Source organism: Lemur catta, chromosome 14 (assembly GCF_020740605.2).
Source record: "Lemur catta isolate mLemCat1 chromosome 14, mLemCat1.pri, whole genome shotgun sequence".
Lineage (NCBI taxonomy): Eukaryota > Metazoa > Chordata > Mammalia > Primates > Lemuridae > Lemur > Lemur catta.
The window spans coordinates 29,718,608-29,735,793 of NC_059141.1; the positions used below are offsets into that span (position 1 = coordinate 29,718,608).

The 17,186-nt window shown below is 36.7% G+C and overlaps 1 protein-coding gene across 1 annotated transcript in view; it reads left to right on the plus strand.

Annotated features, from left to right (window-relative positions):
* CPEB3 (cytoplasmic polyadenylation element binding protein 3) overlaps nucleotides 1–17,186 on the plus strand; it is a 185,768-nt gene that overhangs the window by 60,759 nt on the left and 107,823 nt on the right. Inside the window, exon 3 of the mRNA XM_045567810.1 lies at nucleotides 8,667–8,757. Coding sequence (XP_045423766.1) covers nucleotides 8,667–8,757 — 91 coding nt within the window. The remainder of the gene's footprint in view (nucleotides 1–8,666; nucleotides 8,758–17,186) is intronic.

Genomic DNA, 17,186 nt, shown 5'->3' on the forward strand with positions numbered 1-17,186 from the left:
GTAACATTTAAATGGAAGATTAGGTTAAAGACTTATAAATGTTCTTTTCTTCCTGGGATGCTTAATAACAAATAATTTGTATGTGGTTAGTCATCTTCAAGGATACCTGATTTGTATTAAGACTAAATTTATTATTTAGTTTCCTCATTATAAGAGAGATTGTAATATCTACTTCATAGGACAGTTGTAAAAATTAAATGAGGTAATACAAGTAAGTACTCAGCACAGGGTCTGGCACATACTAATTACTCATTATAGGGTTGCTATGACTTAATTAGTTTTACACATCTTGTTATGAAAACCTAAATATCTACATCTATTTAGTTGTATATAGAGGCAGATTGGTAGCTTTTTTAAATAACCAGCATTATTTATGTTGGGATAGGTTCAGCATGAAGGCAGTTAGGGAGTAAGCCTGTTCAAATTTAAAAACAATAAAGCTTTAAAAATGGTTAAGACCATTTTGGCTTTTGAATATACTATCTGATATTGGTTGCTTAATCCATTTTTATTTATCTCATTTTAATTTAAGTCTCTTTTTGTCTGGGATCAGAGTTTACAATAAACAAAGTTTGATTTGTTAATTTTTTTGGTTTTTTACCCCTTTCCTTCCACTAGAAGAAAGGGATTTAGAAACTAAGAAATAGGTAATGTGCTTCTGTTTCTCTGGTCCCATCCCATCAACTTGGAGTGAATTTCTTTGGAACTTACCAGGTTCTCTGCTTTAAAATATACATACATGTACATTGGTGACCTCTCCAGTGGTGTCCAGGGAGTGACAGTGAAGAGTTAAAGCCCATAGCTCTTAATCTGTGTGTATACTGGGCAGGGCATCATCTGTTGGTTTCTGAAAGAGGGAAGAACACTAGAAGGCTGCTAGCCCAAATTGGCACAGTTGTTGCTTTATTGCTTTCATTGCCAAAGGAATGTTTGCATAAAAGCTGCTGCTTGGTTCCTAAATCCAAGGGTCAAGAGGATAACAGGGGGCCACAGCAGAAGCGTTCACGTCGCGGCCCCTGTCAGATTCAGGTGAATCTGCGAATTCTGCTGCATATCTCCTCACCCAACCACTGAAGTCGAACAACAGCGGAAATGAACAGCAGCAGGGCAGACTGACAGATATCTTTTATGGCCCAGTGATGCTTTTAGGGAGATGCTGTAGATGCTGGAGCACATCATTCTTACAATGTGCCCTGGTCACAACTGGAATGAGCTGGATCTCTGAAGGACACAGTACGTCACAATAGGACAGGAATCTCTGGGGTAAACAAAACAAAACAAAAAAAAGAACACACAACAGAAACATGAGAAGATGCTGTTTGTGGGTAATATGGTTAATATGGTTAATAACTACTAACAGGTTCCTAGAGGAATATTAGAGACATTCTGAGAAATGTAAATGACGCGTGTTGTGATGATGGATGGCATTAGTTATTTGACTGGCAGTAGGGTTGCCTTTTGAGTTTTACTGCTGTCTAGTTTAGATTTAAGTACCTGGGTCCTTTAGTGGCTCCTGAGCGGAGCAGCTGGAGTCAAGTCTTTGCCTTCCTTGAGTCATAGTTCAAAAAAGTTCTCCAGAGGCTGAGGCAGGAGGATCGTTTGAGTCCAGGAGTTGCAATTCAGCCTGGGCAGCATAATGAGACCCTATCTCTTAAAAAAAAAAAAAAGTTACTAGGGCTTATGTATTCTATACCTAAAGTAGATGATTTGCAGGTAGTGTCATAGTTCCTTTTAACACCTTAGAAAAGCTCTTGTAGTCTATGGCCATATCACCCTGAATGCACCTGATCTTGCCTGATCTCAGAAGCTAAATAGGGTTGGGCCTGGTTATAGTACTTGGATGGAAGAAAAGCTTTTGTAAAATAATGGCTTTACTGAGATATAATTCACATATTATGGAGTTCACTCTTTTAAATTGTACAATGCAGTAGTTTTTAGTATATTTACAAAATTGTGTGTCAATCGTCACTTTCTAATTCTAGAACATTTTTAGAAAGAAACAACTCTATACCCATTAACAGTCAATCCTCATTTGCCCCTGATTTTCCCAGCCCTAGGCAATAACCAGTCTACTTTCCATCTCTATGGAGATAATTTGCCTGTTCTGGACATTTTGTATGAATGGAATCATATAATTTGTAATCTTTTGTGATTGGCTTCTTTCACTCATAATGTTTTTAAGGTTCATTCATGTTACAGCATGTATTAATACTTCGTTTATTTTTAGTGCTGAATAATAATTCCATTATATGGATGTACCACAATTTGTTTATCTTTTCACCAGTTGATGGGCATTTGGGTGGCTTCCAGTTTTAGGAAATTATGAATAAAGTTTTTACAAAGTTGTTGTAAACATTCATGTACAGGTTTTTACAAGAAATAGCCAAACTGTTTTTCCAAAGTGGCTGTACCGTTTTGCATTCTCACCGGCAATTTATGAGACTTCTGATTGTTCTACATCCTAATCAACATTTGGAATTGTTGGGGGTTGGGGGGTGGTTGTTGATGTTTCTGGCCATTCTAATAAGTATGTAGTTCTTTCTTAGTTTTAACTGAAAATCTTGCAAGATTAATTCATCAGAAGGACGATTTAAATGTGAAGCAAGCATTTACTGTATGTCTGTTATGTGCCAGGCCTTCTGATAGGTGATGGGAAATAAGAGAAATAAGACACATTTCTGTTCCATTAAACTTTCAGTTTATTGACAGGCATGTAAAGAAGTAACTGCAGTATACTAAGTTAGTGCTGATTACCTGGAGTCAGTCTGGAGTGGGGAAGAAGTGTCTCTCAGCCTGAAAGTGGTCAGTGTTGTGGAAGGATTTTGACATTTATGATCAATAAAAAGAAAAGATGCACTTTTGCATAATGTTCTAAGATAGGTTTTGGCAGCAAAGGTCAAACTCAACCTACATTATTATGCCTAATAAATCAATGTCTTATAAGCTGCTCGAGATAATATTCTGCTGGCCAACAACCCACTGATTTGGGGTGACATCAGCTAATCACTTTCAAAAGTCACATATACACAATAACCAGGGAAAGGGGTAATTTTAATTTTTGTAGTTCTTTGAAGCCTATCTTTTGACTATCACACTTACTGCTTTCCCTTTTTGTATCCTTCCTAGATCTGTCCCATTTCTGGCTTTTTCCTAGCACACTGCTAACCTGTATAATCACTCCTTTTTGAAGTGCATATGTACTTAGCTATGAACTGTTTACCACAGTCAGCAGTGGCCACAGCAGGTGTTTGTATGTTTTGTACGGGTGACCCCTCTAACATTTACCCTGCTGGATCCATCCTCAATATGTAGGGTCATTTTAGTTGAATTAGGTGATTGATTCCAAGTGCCATGTTCCCCTGTGTCTAATATGTTGAGCCTCTTATCTGATCTGCCTGGTTAAGACCAATAAGAAGAGCTGTGATGGAAGATTGGGGGTTGGAGGGCATGAAGAGTCTAGGCAGAAATGTGCTTTAAGTTGAGTCTTGCTCTTCTAATTTTTGAGCATCCTTCAGAGCATGCGAAACTATTCTCTTGGTTTTTTTCCTGTTCAGAACCTTAGCTCAGTTTGCTGTTATACAGCAAGGAAAAAATATAATTTGATAAAAAGAAGTTAGTCATCCTCAAAAAGAAAAAGATGGAGAACTCATAATTTCTGTGTATTCCCTAATCTTATTCTAGGCTACATTGAGAATTCTTGAGAGTTTTTTGCATAGAAACCTGCATTTAACAACAATTTCAAGTAATATTAAAATTCACAGCAGGTGCTGAGTAATTATTTTCTCCCCTAGGACAGGAAAGGGAGAAAAGTTTCAACTTTATCAGGACTTTAGGTTAGCTATAAGGAGCATTTGCTTGCCATTGAGTGATTGAAGGAGAGTATATAATCACATTTTCCAGAGGGCTACAAATAGTCTCATTTGGGATGGTTAAAGTATACAGCTGACTAAAGAGAGTAACAGAAGGCAGGATTGGATACTGGCTTTTTTGGTAATACTCTATTTGTGTGTGTTTTGAGAAGAAATAGGTTCATATATTATATAATAAATACCTATTTTAAAAATAAGGCATATTCACTACTCTGAAACAGAATTTATGGTGTAGACAGGGAGCCGAGATATTCTCAAATACTAAATAGGAAATAAGAACAGTAGGGTGGAAATTCAGAAGTGGCTAGTTTCATGGGTTAGTCCTCTCATGTGTTAGGTGCATTTAACTTTGAAATGTTTTATCCATATGTATGTTGAAGTCATACGATAATTCCTCAGGAATTTCTTTTCATGTCTTTCTGTATTATTTTACAACCACATTTGTCCTTTCCTAGCCCTTTTAGACATCTACCCACTTTCCGATTTTTGGTCCTGTCTTTGTCTCTTTCTTTCCAACAAAGCTGTCATTGTTCATGGGGCACACTGCAACTGGTCAGTGTAGAAGCATTGGAACATTACTGGCATGGACTTGAGAGTCACAGACCTGGGTTCACGTCCTGATTTCTGACCAGCTCTGTGACTGTGAGCAGTTATATAACCTTTGTGAGCCTCAGGGTTTTTTTCTCTCAGTGAAATGGAAATAATGCCTGCCCTGCAGGGTTGTGATGAGGATTGAGATCATGGCTGTAAAACACTTAGCCCAGGCTGGGCGCGGTGGCTCATGCCTGTAATCCTAGCACTCTGGGAGGCTTACGCGGGCTGAGGGTTTGAGCTCCGAAGTTCGAAACCAGCCTGAGCAAGAGCCAGACCCCGTCTCAATTAAAAAAAAAAATAAAAATAAAAAAGAAAGAAAAAAAAAAAAAAACACTTAGCCCAGTACCTAGCACATAGAAGGCATCATGGCTAATTTTATTGCTTAGTTTCAGAGCTACTTTTTTTCTTAGATGCTGTTAGCTCTTGGAGCCTTCTACTTTGTATCTCTAGGAGAGGAAATGTCTGGGTATAAGCCAAAAAGATTAGAGAAAGGTCCTGGATTCCTCTCCCAAGAAAAGGGCAGGTGAATGGGATAGGGCTGGTTGAGGCTGACCCAGGGCTGTGCTGTGGAGGGTAGATCAAACTCCATCTTGAGGTTAATTAGTTGTCATTTGAACAAAGGTAATTGACCAAGGGCAAGTAAAGGTCAGGTTGCCTGTATTGCAGGGTAGGATCAAAGAGGCTTCTCTCTGGATTGTGTCAGGATTAGGTAAAAGGGATGTGTTTGCAAAAAGGATTTAAGGCTAGACGGAATAGGAGAAAGTCAGGGAGGCAATGCAGTGAGAGTCCTTAAGAGCAGGGTCCGTATTTAACTGGGTTTGAGCCTTGGCTCTGCCACTTAATAGCCCTGTAACCTTGAGCCAGTTACTTAATCTCTCCAAGACTTAATTGTTTAATTTATAAAATGGGGACAAAATTTACCTACTACGGAGGGTTGTGAAGTGCAATAACATGCTTAGAACAGTACCGGGCACATATTAAATACTTGATAAATTTATTAAGTCAAGCTGGGGGAAGAGAGTAGGGTTAATGCAGTTGGGGGGTGGGCTGCTCCTGTATACAACTAACTGATAACATCTTCCTTGATTATCTTCTAAGAAAAAGAGTCAATAATGGGATGCATCATTTATAGATGTTCTAATACTTCCTGGTGTGTTTGTTTGTTAAAAACAAACAAGAAAGATGTCTTCCTTTTTTTCCCTATACTGGGAAACAAAACTTATGAAAAAAGACTTAACATGTTGGTTGCCACCTGTAACTTTTCTTGTTGAATAATAAATTGTGGCCTAGTTTTCTCTATGCATGATTTCCATTGATGCATTTAACTGAATTTTTCAGTTTTTCCATCCTTTTTGTTCTGTTTTTTGCAGGCTTCCTGGTTAATCAGTTATTTCAGCAATGTTTACTACTTGTAAAACAAATAGGATGAATGGTATGCAGCAAATATAAATTGATCAGGCATGGATAGAATTAATTTTATGAGAAATGTCAGAGAACTGAATTTCAATTAAGAAGCCTGTGCAAAGTCTGTCAAATTCTGTCATGCCTTTCACATATGTTTCCATCCATTGAGCATTAGTGAACCCTGTTGGGTTAGCACCTTTGAACTGCTATGTTTTTAAATCTATGTTTGAGTACTCTCAGGTGGCATCACAGAAGTCTTTTTGTGTTCTCTGTAATATTACAATAGCCACCATGGTACAGGTGGCTTGTACATTCTGTCATTTAGTACTGAAAACAACTGTAATGAAGAATTATCATCCCCATTTTATAGGTGAAGATAAACAAGGCTTAGAAATTTGTTCCAAGTGACATGCCAGTAAGTGGGAGTGCCAGAATTTGAAAATTGGATTTTGATTTCAAAGTTTGTACTTTTAGATTAAAAACTAGGCTACCAAGTGCCTCTTTACCCCACAATCAATTGGAAGGCTGTAAAGCTGACCCTCTGCAAAGTGGCCAGGCTTATTTATTGCCTGCTGCTAGCCTTCTAGCCTCTGCCCTCACTTAAGTGTCCAATTTTACTGAAAAGAATCATAAGTGGAAAGGCTTAACTTGAAGAATCACCTAGTCTGGTGGCTTTCCGCCAATCATAAGAATCACCTAGGACATTTATTTCTTTTAAAATTATGAATAAGTGGGTTTGAGCTAGAGCCCAGGAACCTGTGTTTTAACCCTTTTGCTACACATGACTTTGACAATCTGACAAATTTGGGAACCACTTCAGTTTAGGTGTGTGAATCGCCCCTCCCACACCCTCTTTATTTCCTCACAGGTAGTCATCTAATGCTCTGATATCTTCTTGTAATCGGAACTCACTACCACATTTCCAGAAAAGTTATTTTCATCAGCAATTAGATGTAATGCTATGTTTCTATAGAATTTTGCACAGATTGGATTAACTTCTTTGGACAGATTTTGATACTATTGGGCTTTGGCATTGAAATCAGATTTGGGTTCTAATCCTCCTTGAACCTTTTCTTCTTCATATATAAAATGGATATGTTGTTATCTATCTTAGAGGATTATATCAAGAATAAAATGGAAAAATAAACTGTCCTGGTGAAAAGATTCTTGAATGCCTTCAAATAGGTTTTTTTTTTTTCTTTCTTTCTTTTGAGAAAAGGTTTCTGTCACTCGGGCATCATCATAGCTCACTGCAACCTCAAACTCCTGGGCTCAAGCGTTCCTCCTCTCTTAGCCTCCTGAGTAGCTGGGACTACAGGCATAAGCCAGCACGCCCGGCTAATTATTCTATTAATATTTCTTATAGAGAGGGCTCTCACTGTTGCTTAGGCTGGTCTCCAACTCCTGAGCTAAAGTGATCCTCCCACCTCTGCCTCCCAGAGTGCTGGTATTACAGGTGTGAGCCACCATGCCCGACCCAAATAGCTTTTTCTTTATAGTTCCCTGCCCCGGTCTCCTTGTTCTGAAACAGTCCCATGTCTGTAGAGCTCTAGTTAGAAGTATGGATGTGAGTGAGGGCTCCTAGATATTCATTCTAGGATTGAGAGTGCCAGAAATAGGTTGTCACTTGGTTTCATCATCAGCACACTTCTTTACCTCTGGCTTTCACTTTGGACAAATAATATGATAACCTCTTATGGAGACAGATAAGCCTGCATTTCTGGAAATTCAGCTTTAATCCATAGAGTTTCCACTGATAACCTGAACATAAAGCAAAAAAGACCTTAAAGATAAAAGGCCTTCTTGAATTATATAGAGACCAAAATGGAGAACCAAAGAAAATATTCCATGTCTCTTTCCTATCCAAGGGCAGAGGCAAGTAACTGAAGATTGCTGTCCTTAGGAGAGGGTAAGTCATCAAGTGCAAGGCTAGATAGACAGCTCAGGACCCTGAAAATAATTGCTTATCACTGTAGTTTGATTTGATTTGGCTATTGAGCTGTAGATTTGTCCTGCTTTTCTCAAACAAAGCAAACTGGATCAGTTCTATAATATTAATTTACTCCATGATCTGCACTTCCCTTTAGGCTAAGAATCAATCCTAGGAAGAATTTGTAGGTGATATTCTCCTGCAGGCTTGTGTAAATATGGTGAAACAGTTATTTTTTCTTCATTTAGTTTGTGTTAGCTCTCTATTTTCAAAATGTTTTTAAATCTAACATCATGAAAACACTCTTTTGGGTTAAAGTTTCTTTTCATGTGAGCGCTTTTCAAACGGTATTAATAATTTTAGTACTTTGGACACATTTTTATTTTTAAAATGTGTATCTAATGTTTGTAATTTACTGGTCATAAATATTAAAAATAGCCAGTAGAATTAAATTGAAATTACTTTTTGATTTTTCAGAAAAGTGATTCAGTTTATAGACTGAGTTCTTAATTGTGGTCTTCCTTTGGGGGGTGGGAAGTGTCTTCATTTGACAGTAGAGGTGGGGTGGAAGACAGAGAGCAAAAACTCACTGATTCTTCCTTTTGAATTTACTTTTTTAGTTTATTTGAGAGAGAGTCAATCTGAAGTAGTGGGGCATACACATAGAATACTAGGGAAAAGGATATACTTTAATTAATCATGGAAACTTGTATTAAACTTAATGTTGCCAAGTCATTATTTTTGTCTGTTATTAAGAACTATTTAGAATTTTAATTCATGTCACCAATCCACAGCAGAAAGCAAATAATATGGTGCTAATTTTATGAAGTAATTTTATGTGTCATCTTGTCCTGTGTTTTTATTTTTAGGACCGGAGTAGGCCCTATGACACTTTTAACTTGCACTCGTTGGAGAACTCCTTAATGGATATGATAAGGACTGATCATGAGCCTCTGAAAGGTAAACACTACCCTCCCAGTGGCCCACCAATGAGTTTCGCTGATATAATGTGGAGGAATCATTTTGCAGGTTAGGAATATTCATATGTCCATTCCTTGCTTGGTGTCTTAAGCAAAAATCAGCTTTTTAAAAATTGTGATTTTGTTTGGTTTTTTGTTTGTTTGTTTGTTTTTTTGCTTCTCTAAAGCATTGTGGAATGTATTTAAAGTTGATTTTTTTTTTTTTTAGTCTGTGTTTGGCTACCTGCAATTATTAAGGTTGATCGCTTTAATCAGTAATGTCTGGCAGAAGCATGCTTTGGGTAGCTGAGGTCATGGTTATGGCATGAGACCAGAAGTCATGTTTTCTGGGCTTTGTGCATTTTGGAATCCTCAGCTGAACCTGGATAATTCATTTAAGTCCAGTTATACTACAAGAAACTATGAGGTTTAATAAGCCAACCTCCAAAGACTACTTTAGAAAACTTCATTCATATAAAGGGTTCCATTTTATTAAGGTATAATCACTTTCCTAGTATAGAAAGTATCACTACACAGACTTAAGAGCAGCCTGTGACCCATTGCATTCTCTGAGACTAAAACACAGGAAAATGTCTTAAAGTGTATAGATGTTTTGGGTGAAATATAAGGCAGAAAGTCCCAATATCAGCAATATTGGGGCTTCCTATTTTTAGAGCCTCTGTAAATTCAGGATAGATGTTGCTATTTCATTCTTAATTACAGATAGTTCTTTTTATGGGTTATAGGTCGTTTTAGGAACCCTATGATATTTTAAAATGCTGTAATACAAATTAACTATGAAAATACCCAGTATACTCGGGTTAGGACTTAAATATCTGAGAATTGTGAAGAGTTAGTCACAGGGATGCCCATCTTGTTTGGACCTTTATGTCTTTCAGGGTTGTGAGGAATTTGTTCCCCTCTCATTCTTTCTAGGCCCTTTTACAGAGTGTGACTGTGAACACCTGATCCTCATTTCCTCAAGCCACACCAGAAATCTCTTTCATCATTTTCTCCTCACACTCATGATTTTCTACTGCTTTCCTCATTTTCCAGTGAAAAGACAGTAGTTAATAGGCTATGAAGAAAAGATAGGATTTTGAGAAAGCTAGATTTTAAGGCCTTCAGAAGTAGGGGAAAAAAGTCTTATTTATTCATTGTTATATTTAGTACTGTTACCACATCTTCTTTTGGTTAAAAGATTAGGTACATGATAATTTAAAGCATATTTCACTTAGAAGTGAGAATGGTGTTTTAAAAAAACCCAACACTATTCGCAGACTGTTAGGTGTTTTTAGTATCTTCTAAGGCTGTATTTGTCTTCCTTCTCTATCACAAATAGCTATAAGCCTCTCCTAATTATTCTAAAATATTCAGCTCCTGTTCTTTATGTATACCTGTTTTATCTTGGTCTGTATTCTTTTCTTCTTGCAATAAAAGATTATGAAAAGGTCTTGGGATTATAACCTATAGTTAAATAATTGATTTTATTTTTATAATATTATAAAATAAAATTATAAAATAATTTTCTACAATTTTGTGAATATTGGTTAAACATGAGCAATTGTGCCCTGTTGAGAGTAGTACTGGCAAAGTATAAGGAGGGTACCTCACTGTGGAGTAATGTAAATATCCTATTTATTGTGATTTTTTTTATTGCATGTCCTACTATCTCTGCATAGATTTCTCCACTATACTTGCAAATATGAGATTTTATCTGTAAAAGCCTGTTGCACTATACTTATTATTAATATAATACATCCTAATAAATTGGAAGGCACTTAGTATATACTTTTTTATAGCTTCAACATGGTTGCAACTTTGTAGTTCATCATACTACCCACATTCATTTCCTATGAATGGACTGCTTTTCAGTGGTCAGTGATATTACTATGTCATTGTCCTCTGGTTAGCATATTTGAACTTCCTGCTTTCCCTTTCTAGTTGGGAGACTTTTAGCTCCATCTGGTTTATGACACCATGTGTTTGATCCTTATTACCTCTACTAACAATTATGATACTTGCATTTTTTTTGGTACTTGCATTTTATTTTTTTTTTTTATTTTTTTTTTTTTTGAGACAGAGTCTTGCTCTGTTGCCCGGGCTAGAGTGAGTGCCGTGGCGTCAGCCTAGCTCACAGCAACCTCAGACTCCTGGGCTTAAGCAATCCTACTGCCTCAGCCTCCCGAGTAGCTGGGACTACAGGCATGAGCCACCATGCCCGGCTAATTTTTTTGTATATATATTTTTAGTTGGCCAGATAATTTCTTTCTATTTTTAGTAGAGACGGGGTCTCACTCTTGCTCAGGCTGGTCTCGAACTCCTGACCTCGAGCGATCCACCCGCCTCGGCCTCCCAGAGCTAGGATTACAGGCGTGAGCCACCGCGCCCGGCCGGTACTTGCATTTTAAAGAAATTATTTTAAGTAATTTTTGACTTTAAAAAGTGGAGAAAATTATAAGAACAAAAAGATAACTAAAAAAAAATTGTGATGGTATGTTTTTAATTTTTTTATTTCCCATATAATAAACATTATCCTTTATCCATGTTTCTATCTGATCTTTATAATTTATTGATAGGCCTTGGACTTAGACCCTTAGGTTGTTTCCAGTTTTTCCTCCATTACAGGTAATGTTGCCATAAATAAGTTCTTGCACATAGCTTTTCTTTAAGGTAAATTCATGGCGAGGGTCTTTGGGCCAAAAGATGTAAACATTTGGTGGATTGAGTTGGGATTTTTTTGTTGTTTTTTGAGACAGAGTCTTGCTCTGTTGCCCAGGTAAGAGTGTCGTGGCAGAGCTCACTGCAGTCTAAAACTCCTGGGCTCAAGCAATCCTCCTGCTTCTGTCTCCCGAGTAGCCAGGACTACAGGCACATGCCACCATGCCTGGCTAATTTTCCTGTTTTTTGTAGAGACAGGGTCTCGCTGTGTTGCTTAGCCTGGTCTGAGTAGGCTAGGGGACCTACCGTGTAGCTTCTGTATGAGTCTGTCCAGAAACACTTCTCCATTTTATCCTGTTTTTCCTCTTACTTTCACTATCCTCTCCTCCTCCTTGAACATGGGAACCCTATTTTGAGGGTCTCAAAACTCAGGTTCAGAGTAATTGGTTTTTTGTTTGTGTTGGTGTTTTGTTTCCTAGAGCTCAATTTTTTTTCAGAAAAAACACTTCCTTAGTCATTGCAAGAAATCTAAATAGTACATAAAAGGACTGAAAGGAAAGTAAAAAAAATCACCCGAGACTCACAATTTAGTGATAACAAAGTTATTATTTTTACTAACATCCTTTTAGATATTTCACATACTCTATATAAGAGATAAGTGTCAACTCAATCTTTCTGACTTTGCTGTCAGTCATACCTGGGTTTGAATTCTGGCTCTGCCTCTGGTTGGCTATTGATCTGGATAAATTAGCGTCTTCAAAGCCTCAGTGTCCTTATAATTAAAATAAAATCACCTACTTCCTATGGTGGGTGTGAAGGTCAAATAAAGTCCCTGGCACTAGAAACTCCTCAAATTTTATCTACGATTTTTTTTTGCTGGAGGTGGTCATGGTATGCCTGTTGGCTAGCCTCAGTAGTAAATTAAACCTTCATATCTATATAACATTTACTTCCTCCCAACTAGACTACAGCTAATTGTTGAAAACTTTCAGATGCAAGTGGTCAAAATTTTTTTATTTTCCATAGATAAGTAGTGACTGTTGAAGGGTAAATGTCCTATCATTTTTCAAAAACCACCTAAAGGAGGAAAGAAAATAATCTTCCTAAGTTATTTTGATTTCCAAAATTATATGTATGAATGATGTAAAGAAGATACAATAAAATAGGATATCAAGTTGATGAAGAATAAAGCACTTTAAAATGTACTTAAAGTGAACATAGTGAAAATATATTCATAATGATATTTTATCTTAGAAATGTATTCAGTAAGAAATCCCTTTATTCATCTGTTCTCTTGATTCAGGGGGAAAAAAGGGTTAGTGGGAGAGATGAAAGAATAGGAAGTTTGGGAAATAATGAGACTTCTGTGTTAGTAAAGAAAATAAGCTTTAACAGTTTTCCAATCGTGTCTATACTTACACTATTAATTTATCAGCCTTGAAGACATTTGTAGGAAATTTTAAAAGATTGCCTATCTCCTCCCCTATGTAAAATAATATAGACGAAAAACTGAATTGAGCTTTCTTCACAGCACACTGAGGAATGTTTTCCACAGTGTTGATAAGATCATAGAACTCTTATTTAAATAAAAATTGGACTAATTTATTTTGCCTTTTAAAGATCTCAAGCTACAATTCTTGGCTGTAACAGAATAACATTTAATAGTTTCCTGTTGTCTCTTACCATATCTTATGTGTACTTTTCCTTTTGTTTGTTTGAGAGAATGCCTCGGCGAGATGAGAAAGCAGGATTTTTAGGAGGGCGATACACTAATGAAAACTGTTCATTTCTTTGCTAAGTACAGAAATCCTTGGGTTGGTAGAGATAGGAGTTAGGCCTGGATGACAGGAATTGTTGTCTACTCTTCATTTCTAGTGGATTGAAGGAAAATCCAACTTCCCTCCTAACTTTGAGGATTAAGGGGATTTCTGGTGTTGGGAGAGGTAGGATAAGAGGGAAAAAGATTCATCTCTGTACCCTCCTTACAGCTGTCCCCTGACTTTCTACTAATGATGAGGGTTCCACCTAGCTACTAGGGAATCCCTGCGAAAACCCATGGCCATTAGGTTTGATTAAACAAACTCTCTCTACTCTGGAAGAATAATAAAGAAATACCAACTAGAGTGCATTAGGCAAAGTAGGTAATTTTGGGAAGCAAGATCTTATCCCCTGACTGGGGAAGCATCTTGACAAAAACAGGGAGGAGTCACCTTTCCTTCGTCCTGTGTAGTCTCCCTCTTACAGCAGAAGAGTAGGCCTGGCTGACTGCTTGTGGTAATGCCTGATGAAACATCTTTATATATTTAAATTTTCTCTTCCCCATTCATGGAACTGAGATTTGAAAAATGAAAGGAGCAGGTGTCAATTGAGTACTGTTATTGAATGCTGTGCGTTTCAAAGGTATACTGAAAGACTCTGGGAAAAAAATAGTTTATCTTCTGGTAATAGTGCTTTAAAACATATAAATTGACAGAAACTTGGAAGGGATAAATGCCACCCCTTTGGTGTTATAAAGGGATAAATGCTACCCGTTTGGTATTGTAGTGGCATTTTTCTTTATTCATCACAATTTAAATTTAACATTGTAGAGCCTTTCACAAAATTGGCTCCCTTTTATGGAATTTTGAGGTCCTTTGTCTTAGAAAAATGCACCTTCACTACATTTTGTTTACTTGTTTGTTCCAGAAAGCCATATTGTCTTACTTAACTCCTATAGCTTGAATTATTGCTCAGTTCTATTTTTGTTACTTCCCCTCAGTCCTTATCAGTTTGTCTTGTATAAAAGTTAGCAAATTCCACAAATTGTTAATGGCAGGTTCTCAGTCAGCAAGAAGTGATTAGTCTTGTTCAATACATTCTTAGGGGATGGAGACAGTAAGTAGAAATTGAGTAATTCGTATGGGTGCCTCCCATTTGCCCAATAATGCTATAAATATAGGATTTTAATCACCTGCGAGTTTTAAAAAACAAAGATTATGCCTGGTTTCTACCTTCATAAATTTTGATTTAATTTTTCTTGAGTACAGCTTTAAATGAGGAAACAGAGGGACAAAGGATTTAATAACTTGCTCATAATTATCTACTACTAGTATGTGAAGAAACTACCATTTGACCTAGATTTAAGTTCCTAGCTTTTGCTTATTGCTTATTTGGAACATATTAAGAATATTGTAGTACCAAAATTTTATTATTTCCTTAAAAGAGATTTAAAAAAACATTTTACTATATCTTTACATATCATATTATTACATATTTTAAAACCTTTTTTTAAAAGAATGTATCTCCAACTTTATAGAGAAAGTTGGTAGGAAATAAAATCCAATAGAATATGCATTTTATAAGTAAAAATTCTTTCTGAACACAGAACTAACATTTTGTTATGTGAAGCTCTCTGAAGTATTTTTTAGAGCAAAGGGAGTGATTAGAGGAAGCTACAGCAGTTGTGCCCTATCTCATTACATTGCAGAAGTGAAGAGATGACTTTCATAATTGATTATGGATTAATAAAAATTCCACTTTATATTTTGGACACATAAAAGTATGAATTTAGTTGGATTTTGAAACTTTGAATCACAACAGGTAGTTTTTTTATAATTAGCCTTTTAAATATGAATGGGAATTGAGCTTATGAGACTATGATTTTTACAGTCCAAATAACCATATGTAACCCCATTATTCTCCAACCTCTCCCTCCATCCCCTCTTACCCCCATTTTTCAGGCCCTGTGCAGTGGGGAAAGTGGAACAGTCTCAGATTTCCACTGCATCATTTAACCTAGTGAAACCAAGTTTGCCTTCCAGTTTTTGAAACCTTATATTTTACACTATACTTATAAGATAGCTAGCTGACAAGAACAATTTAAAAATAGCAGACCATAGACAGGTGACAAAATGTCACACTGGCAGCACCAGACTGCATTAACAGAAATCACCAGATGTTACACACTTGATCCTATTTTCACAGCTGATTAAACAGTAGTAGTAGTATTTGTTGGACAAAAGGAGAAAAACATAAATGGCCTTATCTGAATTTGGAATCAGCTTTTCTTTTGCTGTTACATATTTTCTCTCTCTCCCAAATTCCTTAAAAACTGTAAAACTTAAGACATACAATATAGTAAATAAAAAAGTATAATTTCAATTTTAGAAAAGAAACTTTTATACATTCATACTCCCTAAACTGGAAGACTAGATCAAAGTCCCTAAATCAGAATGTTAATAGTGCTTATCTTTGATGATCTTTTTTTTTTTTTCTTTTTTGAGACAGAGTCTCACTTTGTTGCCCGGGCTAGAGTGAGTGCCGTGGCATCAGCCTAGCTCACAGCAACCTCAGACTCCTGGGCTTAAGCGATCCTACTGCCTCAGCCTCCCGAGTAGCTGGGACTACAGGCATGCGCCACCATGCCCGGCTAATTTTTTCTATATATATTTTTAGTTGTCCAGATAATTTCTTTCTATTTTTAGTAGAGACGGGGTCTCGCTCAGGCTGGTCTCGAACTCCTGACCTCGAGTGATCCACCCACCTCGGCCTCCCAGAGGGCTAGAATTACAGGCATGAGCCACCGCGCCCGGCCTTGATGATCTTATTTTCATCATTTTTCTGTATTGTCTAATTTTTCTCCAGTGAAAATATATTGTATTTTATAATCTAAACATTAATTTTTTTTTTTTTTATTTCAGCTCATCATGGGGCTACATAAGTTTAGGTCATATACATTGTCCATGTCCCGCCCATCCCCCCGAGTCAGAGTCCCAAGCGCGTCCGTTCTCATTCTCCAGACAGTGCGCCTGGCACTCATCATGTAGTCATACCTCCATCCCCTCCCCCCCCAAACATTAATTTTTGAAGAGACAAACTAGCTTTAAAAAGCCGTAACTGATTTTACTTAAGAAAAAAAAAAAAATTACATTTAGTTGGGGGAAAATTAGATTATATTTAGATAATTGATTTTGATGGTTATAGTGATGACCCAGAGTTTCATAAAAATCTTTTGTTGCTGACTTCCATCCAGAGATCTGTTGGAGTCAAAGAGGCCAAAAGAATTAGGGAGAATGCCAGGAAAGGTAAAGTTTTCTTCTTCTCAGCAATTAGTGATGTCTTCAATTTGCAAAACACTGCCTAAGGCACTTGTTTTGCTGCATCTTAAGAAAAATTAGAAGTAATCACTGTAGGACAGAGACTGATAATTAGAAAACTACCAAGTTTCCTTTCAGTTTCATCTTTCTAAGCTGAAAAGTTCTAAGACCTCATGGAAAGGGTCAAAAAGGATCCATGTAGGCATGTTTAACTTGTGGAGGAGGAAAGGACTACCTCCCTTTACATTTGGGAAGATAAGTAGTTCCACAAACATACAAAAACTATTATTTGATATAGTGATTGTAAACTACGTTAATTCTTTACCATAAATTATTGTAGATATAGGAAATAAAAGAAGTTGAATGAGAATCAGCTAAATTTGGGCTTGCTTGATTTCCTTAATAGCCCTTTATTATTCTAGGAATGTTTACAGAATATCATTAGTTTTTTAAGCACCACATCCTTCTGAATATTCCTTGGTCAAGGATTGAAGAGATCCTCTGTATATGCCATTTCCTAAAGTTCTGATGGGCAGTGATTTGGAAATCTTGATGGGCTTTTAGGTTGACTTCCAGTGGCCTGCTATTTACTGTTAAATCTGAATATCCCAGAATATGATGAAAGTTGGTTTAGGGTAAATCACATCTAGTTTTCATGGATGTTAGTATTTGGTGGTAATGAATCTAAGTAAGG